The 13,458-nt window shown below is 41.3% G+C and overlaps 1 protein-coding gene across 2 annotated transcripts in view; it reads left to right on the top strand.

Moving 5' to 3' along the window:
* The first annotated feature begins 9,494 nt into the window (after window positions 1–9,494).
* Window positions 9,495–13,458, top strand: part of ece2b (endothelin converting enzyme 2b) — a 44,703-nt gene continuing 40,739 nt past the window's right edge. Inside the window, exons 1-2 of one of the 2 annotated variants that reach the window (XM_043258775.1) lie at window positions 9,495–9,648; window positions 9,762–9,838. In XM_043258775.1, coding sequence (XP_043114710.1) covers window positions 9,806–9,838 — 33 coding nt within the window. In that variant the 5' untranslated portion in view covers window positions 9,495–9,648; window positions 9,762–9,805. Of the gene's footprint in view, window positions 9,649–9,761; window positions 9,839–13,013; window positions 13,319–13,458 lie in introns of those variants that run through there. The other variant, XM_043258778.1, reaches the window with a different exon arrangement.

Genomic DNA, 13,458 nt, shown 5'->3' with positions numbered 1-13,458 from the left:
CCAAGCCCTTTCCCTATCTGTACAGTCGGTCCGGTTGATAAGGAATGCTGATCTGGGAACATCTCCAAAAGCACAATAAGCATGAGGGTATTCTGTTTATTTCACTTCAAGGATCGCATACATAACGAAGTGCTCTAAAAATGGGCCGTTTACAGCATTTTGTTTATTGCAGCGTTTGATGGCTAATAGAGCAGTTCAGCACAACTCAATGAAATGATAAAAATAAGTCGGTGAGTTGAGAAAACCCTCGTGTGTTTTTCCCCAGACGCTGCTCTCAGCCCACCATCCTCCCACACCACACTCATCCTCGCCACAGGAAAAAAGGATTGCTGGCCTCCAACTGGCTGGAAACGGTTGTCATGGCAATACTATGACAACGCCTTAGTCCATCTCATTAGTGATGCTATGACCACGGCAGAACATGAGACTCTTATAGCAGAATAGTATCTGCGGGCTGCGTGCGCCACGCACGTGACAGCTTTATATAATGTATTTCACAATTAAAGAAACAGCTCTCTGAGAGACGCATCGCCGTGGGTTTGAGCTCCTGCTTTTGTATCGTCGTCCCAGGCGAGTGTCTGTTATTCTGACAGCATTTAAGCACCTAGTCCATCTAAGAGCTGTTTGTTTGTGACGCCGCTGACACCTCATAAAGATAACAAGCTGGAATAAAAAGCTCTGTGTGTGTGTGTGTGTGTGTGTGTGTGTGTGTGTGTGTACCCACTTTAGATTAGGGAACACATTAACAAAGCGTTCCCTTGATAAACTTCTAATTTGCTGCTTATTGATAGTAAGGCAGTTGTTGTAGTTGCATTAGGTAGGGTTGTGTGACGTCTCAAGACTGTTGTGTTGTTTTCCATGCCCCATGTGCTCTGTGTGTTCTTGTTTCCGTCTCGTGTTCATCGATTAATCATGTCATGGTGCGTGTCGTCCAATAATGTCATTATCTCTCCCCAATGTAAGTTCCTGTTTGTTCAAGTGTTTATCGTCCGGTCTACCTTGTCTGCACGTGAAGTAATGTGTGTTCTGCAACCGTTCGATGTAAATTATCTCCGTTTTGGATTGATGAAAAAACTGTTATTTGTGTTCGTTCTCCTCGTGCCTTTCTCGCACACCGTCGGAGGCATCTAGAATACGGTCGTGAATTATTATGAGCTTTATAAGTACTAATAAGCAGCCAGTAATATGCATAATAAGCAACTAATCAGTGAATAGTTCCAAACTGATACCACCATCCTCGACAAAACAACACAATAACAGGCTGAGTGATATTTCAAAACAAAACGATCAGTCGATAAAGAAATGCTGTTATTACTATTATCATTTAACAAGTAACATATATCTTTCAAGAGAGCATTTATGAGCTCTGAGCTCTCTTTGACAAAATCAACCGGTCAGTTGCAACAGTCCACTGAATTAAGTGTGTTTTGTTGAATTATGATAATATATATTGTATTTATTAAATCTGTAATTGTAATAGTCCTGTTCCTCATGTACATGCTGGTAATAACGATAACTAGGTATTAACCCTGATCCTCCCCCTAAACAATGTAGTAACCTTATATCACCAGTACTTTCTTAGGTAAGTACACATACTGTAAAATAAAGTGCAACTGTTGTACACTTTTAAAATAAAATTACACAATGATAGGTATTTTGTAAATGCATGATTTCTATTGACACAGAGCTGTCTATTTTTTTTACCTGTTTGTATTTTTTTAATACTTAAAATGTATTGACTTTAAAGTTGTCGTTTTTACTTCGACTCAAGTATGTTTTTGACTAAGTACTGGATGAAATTTCCAGTATAATTTTGAGCTCTGATAACAAGCCCATGGGGATGTGCAGAGAGGCTGCTGGAGTATGCATGCTCTGCCCTGGCCACGACACACAGCTCTATTGTGGTTGAACAGCGTGTTATTACTGTTCCATTATATGCCACAATCTGAAACAAGATTGCGTCTTGCATGGCTGCGCTTTCATTCTGCTGGGAGAGTCAGGGACACACGCGGTACAGTGAGGGAATACCAACTTGCAGCGGGTGTTCAGGCGGTGGCAGTAAAATACGTCGCGTTTTGGAACGGTTATTAACAAGATGTGGTCGTATGTGCTGCTGCTCTTGTTTCAACGGGAATCCGTATGAGGAGGAGTTTTTATAAGCTTGTTTCTGCCACCAAATAGAAAAGGGTAGCTTTATAAAACCATAATTCAAACTTTTTAATTGCAATTTTGAGTACAGTAGCCTACTCCCTGTTTTGTGTATTCCTTTGTCAGCTTTCATTGTGTCTTTAATGTGGTATTGGTTCTTCGTGATTATTATTAAAAGTATCTCTGTGGCATCATGCATCTTATTAATTCCGCAGTCTAAGTTACTACGTTTACTAAATTAATTCTTGCAACTTTTTTTCTCTCTCCCTTTGAAGATTATGCTTAGTTTTTAGTTGGTTACATGAATTTGTCAGGCTGGATTTTGTCTGTTAAAATTCATCAAACAAGACGGGTGATACGTGATGCGTATACATATCACTGCAGATCCCGAAAGAAATGAACACCTTTTAATCCTTTTCACACAGATTTACAGAGTTTTGACTAATAATGCTTCATTTTCGCATTGCGACATTACTTGTAGACTTCAAAACGATATTAATATGCTGGGATGTTTGAAAACCGATGCTTTTGAATGTTAGCATCACACATTTCCAGCTTCATATCTATGGGTTTTCATAGATGGTAGATTTTTTTCGGTAGATCACAGAGTGCAGAGATGTTCTTGAGAGGCGCGGAATTCAACGAAACAAGTAAAAGGTGGTTAAAAAAATGGCATGGCTGCGTCAGCAAATGATTTTTATATCAGTTTTGCGTTTGTAAACACTACCGGGTAGGTTTAGGGCTGGATTTGGTGTATATTTGGGCATATTTTTAACAGGATGGAACATTAGCGACAGTCCACTGATATTTCAATTCTGCAATATGTACCTATATTAATGTAATAAAAATGTAGCAGGTAAAATAGCATAGTAAAATGTAAAGCAGGGATGTGAAACCTTTCCAGTTTTAGGACAATCGTTTTGCTGTAAACGTACCCTCACTGGACCGATTTAAGAACAGTTTTGATCGGATCTTTAAAGAATCAATCAGGATCCTGAATGAATCAGTCGTATCGTTCACATATCATTCAGGCATAAAAATAATAACAGCACTTAATTTTCTGTTCGAACTGTTCCCCTGACGTGTTTTGCACCCTAGAATATTCCTCTAAAAATGTGACAAGGCCACAAGCTGAGTTTGTTCATTTCACCCAATAGCAAGTTCTGACCTTCTAGCAGAAAGGAGGGAGGAGGTGAACAGAATTCTGTCGGAGGCAGACACAAAAACGGCATTGAGCAGGGGACCGAGAGAGAGAGACAGAAATAAGCAGCAGAGATTGTGAAGGGCAACAGAAATGAAGACTAAACTAGAACTAACGGGGAACAGGAACAAGAAATGTGTCTAACCGTCTAACTCTCGCTTCACAGCGCCTCGAGCTTTCTCCAGAGAAACTCTTCTGCAGTATGTCATTTGGAAACTGAAATGAATAGACAATCACTCTAAACAGAGTCGAAATAGAAAGAGAGAGTGTAAGTGCATCAAATCATTGGGTTTCTGGCAGGCCTTGATGCTGTTCAAGGTGAGAGAAGAGGATGACAGCAGACGGGGCTATCAGCAGACGTATCTGCCCGGCGACCTTGATTTCCCATCTGGCCAGAGCAAGCAAACCAAGCCAGAAGTTGAGTGCCGAGTTATATTATGCACGGGGTGCTTCATAAAAACCTCCGAAGAGTTATACAGCCTTTGGCTATCGATCAGCATTTAAACCAAGATAAAGACCTCACTGTTGCTGCGTCTCAGATGTTTGTTTTTTTCATGCTCTCCTCTTGAAAGTTTTCTGCTCCCTATATCATCTGATCGTATATCTGATTAACATTTTTAAAAACTGGCTATTTCCCATGAATTATGCAAACTTCACTTTAGAAGGCTTGGAATATATATATATATATATATATATATATATATATCAATACCTGACTCACTAAGCAATTAAATATGCAATGCGTTGAGGTCACATAACACCAAAGGTATGTATTGCACGGTGCATATATCGTTTCATTTGCTATATTGACAAAATAGACAACACTAAACAACAGTCAACAATGCTAGGATGGATCCAGACGATGACGACTTCTTAAAAGACATTTGGTGGATGCACCTGAGAAATCTCCAGTCCGGCCTCGGTATCTTTGTCTTGTGTATAAGCTAATCAGTCTAATCTACTTTCTGATATCGGGCCAGCACTTTACTGCAGTTCCCATTTCATTTAAATGATGCAGGGGTTGGGTGGCCTCCAAGATGCAGAGATATTTGCGTTCATTCCTAGACGAGAGAGAGAAGCAGAGAGAGAGCGGCTCAAATCTGTTGCATAACCCTGTCCAGGCTTAAGTCATGTAAAACATATGTTTTCAATCAGCTGTGAGATCCAGCGCTGAGTAATGTATGTTTGTCTGTGGGAACCCATTGATCAGATTCTCATAACCCCAGGACCAGCGTTGACCCTGCGTAGCCTGACATCACGAATACAGTCAGAAAAAATCCAACTTTTTTAATTGAACCGGTTTATTGATCCAACAAAATATTATTATGTGTCCATGTGTGAGTTTTTTTTTAATCATACTTATTACATCAGGCTTATATAGTATAACATAGGCAAAAAACACAGTAGTAATTCAAAATGCTTTACATAAAATGAAGTAAAATAGTCATTAAATAATGTTCACAGCAATAAAAACAAGGAATTAATAATAATAATAATAATAATAATAAAATGATATAAATATTTAACTGAATTTAATTCATAGTTAATAGAATAAAAAATGAGTACACAGTGCAGTCAGTTCAGAAGTAGCACAATGATCATACAACAAATGCACAGCCAAACAGACAAGTTTTGAGTCTGGATTTAAATGTGGTTAACGTTTTAGCACATCTGATCTATTCTGAAAGCTGATGCCAACCACGGGCGGCATTAATAGCTAAAAGCAGACTTCCCTTATTTTGTACAACCCTTTTGACTCATTCCTAATGATCTGAGCGGTCTGTTCAGTGAGCAGGTCTGCAATGTATTTAGGCCCTATTTAGGATTGGTGTGATATGCTCAGATTTTCTGGTTCTAGTCAGAATCCTGGCAGCAGTGTTCTGGATGAGCTGCGGCTGTCCTATGGTCTTCTTGGGAAGGTTGGTGAGGAGACCATTACAGTAGTCCAGCCTTCTGGTGATAAAGAGCATAGAAGTCTTGACTAACATCAAATTCTTGCAATGTTTTTTGAGATGGTAGTATGCTGATTTAGTTACTAAACAGGCATGACATCAAATCGCTATTCTTGACTTGGTTTTTAGTTTTTTGGCCCCGAAAGTCAAGGTACGCATTCACCTTGAGAACTTCATCTTTGTTTCCAAATGCAATTATTTCACTTTTTTTTCTTGTTTAACTGATGAACATTTTTGGCACATCCAGCTGTTAATTTCATCAATGTATTGGCAGAGGGAGTCGATGAGGCTATAGTCGCTTGGATATAAGGCTAGGTAAATCTAGGTAATTTGATTCATTCTCATTATCTGACTTAGTGGGAGCATATACAGGCTAAACAGGAGTGGTGCAAGAACTGAGCCTTGTGGGACTCCTATACTCACATTTGAGGACCATCACAGAAAGCCAGACCCGGTTTTCCAGTCTTTCTAGAAGCATGTTGTGATCGTTAGTTTCAAATGCAGCACTAAGACCTAGCAGTACCGGCACTGATATTTTGCCAGCATCAGAATGAAAGCTAATGTCATTTATTATTTTAATGAGTGCTGTCTCTGTGCTGTGATGCACTCGGAAATTAGATTGGAAATTGTCCAGGTATCCATTTGTATTTTAGAAGTTATTCAAGCGATTAAAAAATACCTTTTCAATTATCTTACCTATGAAAGGTAGATTTGATATCGGTCTGTTGCTCAATATGGTGTTATCAAGATTGCTCTTTTTAAGAAAGGGTTTAACAACTGCAGTTTTCAGGGAGTTTGGAAGAGTCCCAGAAAGAAGTGAGGTGTTCACCACTTCTAAGAGATCTGCTTTTAACCAGTTTGCACCCTTTTGAAAAAAGAATTTTTCTTGCAGAATTTCACCAGAGCAATTTCATAAATTACATTCTTAACTTTTAAGAAGTTCAACAGGTCTTAGCACCATATTCTGCTATATAAAAGAATATGGTGCTAATGTTGGAACGGAAAACACATAAATTTTATTCAGAGGCCCAAACTGAGCAAAAATATGCAATTTAGTGCAGATGCTGATATTTTCATTGCCAAAAAGTAAGACTTGTGCACCATAACCTGAAGGTTGGCATTTTTAGAATAATATTAAACAGCATGTTTTGCACGCTTTGTAATCTACCATAAAAATGAAAAAACTTCATTTTTGATTAGTAATACGCATTGCTAAGGACTGCATTTGGACAGCTTAAACAAGTTTTTCCTCAATATTTTTATTTATGATTTTTTTGGATATCCTAGCCAGCACACTTATGTGGGGCCCAGATGAGTGTCACCTGGGCTATCTATCTGGGGCCTAGCCAGTTTTGTCCTCAGTGTCCATGTGGGCCCCACATGGGTCAGCCCAGATGAAATACTGAAAAGAACACTGCTCAGTATGCATACTACAGAATGCTAAAAAACCAAAATGGAAACAGCTCTGCAGTTCATTAGATTAACTGTGATGATTGACCATTATTAAGACACCTGATGTTAACAAGGAAGAATGAAGAATCAACAATTTTTACAACCATTACAGTGATCTGGGTTTGCTTTAGTTAGGCTTTTGACCCTTGAAGCTAATATTAGATTTTGTTTGCCTGTTGTAACTGAGCTATAGCAGCTAAACAAACTAAGAGAAGTCATCAGGTGATGATTTTGACTGTTTTGTTGTGATTTCTCATGCCCCACATGCTCTGTGTGTGCCCCAGTTGATTGTCTCATTGTGTTCAGGTGTGTCTTGTTAAGTAATTTCCTGTGTCCTATATAAGTCCCTGTTTGTACTATGTCAAGTTGTCCAGTCTCGTTGTTGTATGCGTGTGATACTTGTTTACCTGCCTTCCTTCCATTATGGATCATTAAAGACTGTTCAAAGTGAGAATCATTGTCGAGTGTTCCTTCCCGCTGCCACATGCCTGACAGAAAACCGAACCTATATAGTGTGTAAGCGGCGTGCTTTCCCCATTTTTTGTTTTCCGTGTCAGATCGTTCTCTTGAGGACCATGCAGAAGATTTTGTACTCCTCGCCAACAACACACGTTACCCAGACAGCTTCCTGAGCACAGTTTACTTCCGCAGACCAAATACCTCCACTCGAGCAAAGCTATCTGGCAGTGGTCCTCCAGAAAGTATTGCCGCTTACATCGAGTGGGGGCTGACGACACCAGCCCCACTCAGGATCCAGAGCCCAGCCCACCACTTCACCGCGGTGTGGAGCTACAACCAGAGCCCACCGATGACGGAGGATCAAAGTCAGCAGCAACCATTGAGCCATTGCCAGAGAGTGTGACAGAGTCGTTGATCGCCACACGACCCGAGCTGATAACGTCAGACCCGGTTTGTGAGCCGGCGCCAAAGCACGCCACGGTGGAGAAAACCTGGTACAGTGAGTGCACGGAGGGGTGAGCTTATTATCCATCTGGGGCTCCCGGATCTACAGGAGGAGCTAGAGGACTGGGACCTGGAGATGGACTGTAACCCTTCCCTGTATCCCGATCCTCCTCTGGTTCCGTCCAGCGGTTCCGAGCCTCCCAGAGGGTGCCCTTCACAGACTGCTCCCCAAGCGCCCCCTCCAGTGATTGCTCCTCCAGCGACCTTTTCAGGGATCACGCCAAAAGAACTTGTCCAGTCTGCATGAGTGTCTTCTGGCAGCCCCTATGCTCATCCTCAGCACAACATCTGGTGGTGGAATTCAACAGGGGTCTGCCTATCGCCATCAACGTTGTGGCCGGAGGATCCCTCACCTCGGCATCCAACCTCCGAGTCCCAGACTCCACATCGGCCCATAGACCTGTTGGTTCCCCCATGGCTCCTAGCTCCCTTCTCCCCACCATGGCCCATCAGTCCACCAGCTCTGCCAGGCTCCATCGTCCCTCCGGCTCTGCCTTCGTCTGTCGTCGTCCATCCATCGCTTCTGGATTCCACTCCTCTGGCTTCGCCTCATCCTTCCAGCTCTGTCAAGCTCCTCCATCCCTCCTCTGTCTCTCCGTCTGCACTGCGGCCTTCTGGATCCCCATATCTGCATCGGTCGCCAGTGCCATCTGCATTGCATAGGCCCTCCAGGTCCTCTGTGTCACCCTTCGGCTATCTGTCCCTGTCTCCTACACCACCAGGCGGAATACAGTAGGTAAATATTAAAAAAAATATTATCCAGTTAATTTTTTTTACAATCCTCTCTTCGTGAACTTGTGGAGGGTCGTGCGAATAATTAGAATACACCTAACCAGAAACACGGCATGTTGCAATCTGTGACGAATGCAGGTGAGAGTTTCATGATCAAAAACCTGTTGTTTGAAGCGGGTTTTACTGTTTACTGTCATCAGTCTTGCTGCTCGGGATAGGGATGAAGAATGCAGAATAAAAGCTGAGATTTGGAGCTGTAAAATTGTGGATTTTCTTCTTTGTTGATTTTTCTTGATAACATCAGGTGTCTTCAATAATGCTCAATCGTGACTCGGTTAATCTAATGAACTGCAGAGCTGCTTCCTTCTTATTTTTTAACACTCTGTAGTATGCACACTGAGCAGTATTCATTTCATGGTTTCATCTGGGCTGACCCATGTGGGGCCCACATGGACACAGAGGACAAAACTGGCTGGGCCCCAGATAGATAGTATCTCAGCCAAATATTCTCCTATCCTAAAACCATATATCAGTAGACAGCTTATTCATGCAGGTGTCATATACATCTAAATAATAATAATAAAAAAACTTCATGATGGATTTTGTGGTCTAGGGTCTCATATATTTAGACCTATAGCCTAATAAACATTTATTTTGTATTTTATACATATATATAATAGTGATGCACATTTCAATAATGATAAATCTTAGTTATATTTAGTTGGTTTTCCAGTTACTTTTAATAGAAAATTAGTTCTTTAGAAAACTGTAGTGATGCTTCACAAACCAGTACACCGATCTGAAGAATAGTGTAACGACTTTCTAATCTCCAAAGAACCATTCGGCAGCTCAAGAACTATATACGGGGAAAACTGAGATTTTTAAGAGTACATGAAGAGGGTATTAGCGCTCATCCTACTTGAAGCCGACGACAAAGTCAGCAACCCAATCCATACAGATGCGGTGCGAGAGCGCGCATTCAATCACGGACGCGGAGAGAAAGGGGCGGGGGAATGAGACGGAGAGAGAAAGAGAGAGAGAGAGAGAGAGAGAGAGAGAGAGAGAGAGAGAGCGCACAGGCTGATCTCTATCTATCTCCCTCAGACATCTTTCTATGTTGTAACACAGAGCAGAGGACGTGTTGGTCGTTGGCGGTGGCACAGACCCATCATGCGCGCCGTCTTCTGAAAACGTTCAGCGGTAGGCTATCACGCATCGCGTCTGTCAGTCTGTTTCGGTGTTTGCAGATGTAAAACTGCGGCTGCGAACGGATGGAGGCTGCTTTTAACACTCGTTCATCATGTTTGTTTCAGGCGCGGGGATGGCTTAGTCGCGTGCGAAGCGCCGATGCTGCACGATGAGTGTAGCGCTGCAAGATTTACGAAATAACGTGAGTCGCACTGATGCTTTTCATTACATCAAACACATCTGCAAGCCGTGTCATTGGCAGAACATGGGGTGAACGGAGCGAAGCCGCTTTAAATTGCTTCTTGGCACGGAAGGAGACATTTGGAGATAGATCGCATCAGTGGTTATCGCGCGTCTGTTTTTAATGTTTACTCTTCGATTGCGCAAGGACTGATGTAACAAAACTCACGACAAATCATCATATACTCTCGTACAACACGGCTGCATTTATTCCAACAGCTGTTTTATTTACACTCGGGTTTCCCACAGCCGTTTCCGAGCTTCGTTTCTTTTTTTAAGGAAAAATAAACAGTCGAAATGTTCTCGAACGAAGCGTGAGTCGTCAGCGCTGCTCTCTGTCGCAAACAAACTATTTATTGTAACGCCGCTCTCGAGTGACACTTAAGCACCGACCGAACCCTTTCGGTCTACGGAACAGCACGGGTTACTTTCTGTAGAGCTGTTTCCGATACAAGACCGACCGGTTTTTAGTCATTGACTCTTTGTTCGAGGTTTCGCTCGTTTGTTTACAGGGAGTGGCTACGAGAGCATCTTGAGTTGCACGACGCTTTACGGACTGGCGTACGTCACCATGGCAACTAGAGCGCTGGGGGGTCGCGCGAGGATATAGTTGTACTGTAACAGGTATATGCCATTTTCCCGCGAATCTTCCTTATACTGTTGGGTACATTTTAAAAAAATATATAAATGTAATTTCATGCCTGTTTGTTGATTATAATTTTGAATTAAACCGGAACATTAGAGCGGCTGTTATAAAAGAGTATATATATATATATATATATATATATATATATATATATATATATATATAGAATATTTTTAAGAAATAAAAATAAAACAAGTAGTTAGAAAAGACCAGAAGAGAGAGTGCATGCGATATATTTTTGTAATAAACAATAATAATACAAAAAAATAGAATTAGAATAAAGAATAACTAGAAAGAGATGTCTTTAGCCATTTTTAATTGTTAAAGGTTCAGCTGTCTGGATTGAGTTGGGTCATTCCACCAGGACGGAACAGTTAATGTAAAAGTCAGCGAAAGTTAAACACACACAAAAAAAAAATAAATAAATAAATAAATATATGTATGTGTGTATGTGCCTGTGTGTGGAAAATAGCTTCAATACTTTGTAGCCTATTTTGTGTAATAAATGAAACTCAATTCGCCTGAATAAGAGCGTTTTGAAGAACCCATCGCCCATCCTTCGCAGTCACTACTAATAACTAAAACCTAATGCAGCTGGAGCGGATGTGAATGCACTCAAAAACATGCACAGTTTCAGTCATTTGGGAGGAGTGCTCAGAGTTCATGATGGAGCTGCTCTAATTAGCCCGTCCAATATGCCGTAAATCAATTACTGCTAGCAGAACGAGAGCCATTTCCACAACTTTGTTATCTGGATAGCAAGATAATTTATTTGCAGACTGACGCATGTTGTACACTGTGTTCCAGGTCGGTGTAATAATGTTATATGTTCACCATAAAAAGTGATGAATGATCACCGGAGTTCCTGTAAAGAGAATAGACTGCTTCGGTCTTACCCCTCAACATACTGAATAGAGCCTGTATCAACAGTTTCAGCAAAGTGTACAAATTTAGCAAATCACTTGAAACCAATGCAGTTGTTTAGAATGTTGACCCGACATATTTTTTGCCAAAGTGGAATATGACTTCATAATCTGATAATGGCTCACCAACAGTTAAGTTAAGGTGTGGGCTATTTTTTCTAAAACTTGTACGGTTTTGAAGAACTGCAATAATACAAATGAATGCAGATTCGTTGAAGATTCATCATTTAAACCGATTCGTTGAATTAGTCATTCGAATGATTCGTCGTTTGAACGATTCGTTTAGAAACGAAGCAAGTGGCCGTCTTTATGAACTGATTGTTGGATCATTGAGCCAAATGATTTGTTCGGAAACAGATTCGAGATTCATGTATGCGCAGATGTTTTGCTCTGGCTTTGTTTGGAACTATTTTCATTGGTGAAACAGAAATAAAATTTAACTTATTGAGTTGTATATTAGTATCTCTTTTGCACTGATGTTCAGAAAAATTTTTGTTAGTTTTTTCTGTAGCGAGAGGCACACTCGATAAGTTCTGCTCCCACATTGCTAAAATAACAGTCACGATATTATCATAGACGATAAATATCTGACATCCCTAGATGACAGGCTTTTCGTTTTTATGCGAACAGTCCCTTTAACCCTTGCCCTGCCACTGAAATGAATCAAAACTGCACAGTGTTACCCAGCGTAATGATGGGTGGTTTAGAGCTGTGCAAGCTTGATCTGTTTTGATTATCGTAAAAAAAAAAAAAAAAATTCTGTTTTTTTCAAAATGTTGCTTTCTTCCCCAAGAAACTACATTCAAAAAAGTTTGCACGAAGCTAGCTAGAATACACGTTTTTTTTCTGTTGTGTTCTTCACGTATATCGTGCTCAGATATTTTTTGCCATTAAACTTTTGCAAAAATAGTTTCGCTCAACAATCAGCATGAACTAAAAAAAGACATTGGCGTGGAGAGAGCTGAGGTGCTTTTGACAGATGAGAATGAATAATGGTGCAGTTAAGTGGGAATAAGCTGGATTTCCAAAAGCACTGGTCTGCGTCTCTGACGTTCGTGTGGGGTGCCGCTACATCGGAGTGCGTTGCATCAAACGTTTTGTTTCTATGGTTCAGCATGAGCTCCAGTGTCAGTGACAGATCAGTTCTAGATCTTATCTTCCGATGTACTTCCTCTTTGTTTCTGCCCTTTCTGCATCATACAAGTTGTGCGGGTATCCGTTTTATGCAGGTTGTCACACATTTAAGTCGCCATGCTAGCGTCGTTGCGCATGGTCTTGCTGTAAACTTTCGGCCAGGCTTTGCCGATGTTTGACTGGCCTGTGTCTACAGTTATTGGATTACGTGGTCCTGAAGATAAAGATGTTATGTAACCGGCATCATCCTGTTTGCATGTTTATCCTTCATGCGTGCTATCTCCATCAACGTTTACCGAAAATCAGCCCATCATTTTCTGGAATAGCGCTGTCTTTAAGCCACCGCTTTAGGCTCAGTGGTGCATACCGTGGTGCGGCGCTAGTAATAACATGATTTTTGAGTAGCAGCTGCCCTTTCCTGCTCTAATCTAGGAGCAGCTTCTCAAATCCTGATCCAAACCATATCATTGGAGAGAGCTCAACGCTGGCTCCAGATCAGAAAGACAGGGAGACTCCAGGGTGTGGTTTGCTGTGGGAAAGGCTGGTCGTTAAGCACTCTGGAGGTGGAGTGCACTCTCTAGTCATCCCCTGCGTGACCCCTGAAGCACTGCTCAGGGCTCAGGAGCCCTGGTACATCCTGCCATTGGGTGTGTGTGAGCAGGGAGATGGCCACACTTTCCTGTCTACGCCAAGACTCCATCTGTACCGGTGTGTGTGTGTGTTCAGGGTCCAAGTTAAGGTCAGTGATCTAGAAATCCACCTTCTCAATCGCTATCCGATGTGTCTTACACATCTTTTTGAGTATTTTGGGTGTTTTCTAGATATATAGGCTTGTAGTTGATCAATAGGTTCTAAATAGAAGATACATCAATGGCCAGT

The sequence above is a fragment of the Puntigrus tetrazona genome, chromosome 15 (assembly GCF_018831695.1).
Source record: "Puntigrus tetrazona isolate hp1 chromosome 15, ASM1883169v1, whole genome shotgun sequence".
Classification (NCBI taxonomy): domain Eukaryota; kingdom Metazoa; phylum Chordata; class Actinopteri; order Cypriniformes; family Cyprinidae; genus Puntigrus; species Puntigrus tetrazona.
This window is presented reverse-complemented; position numbering and strand designations above follow the sequence as displayed.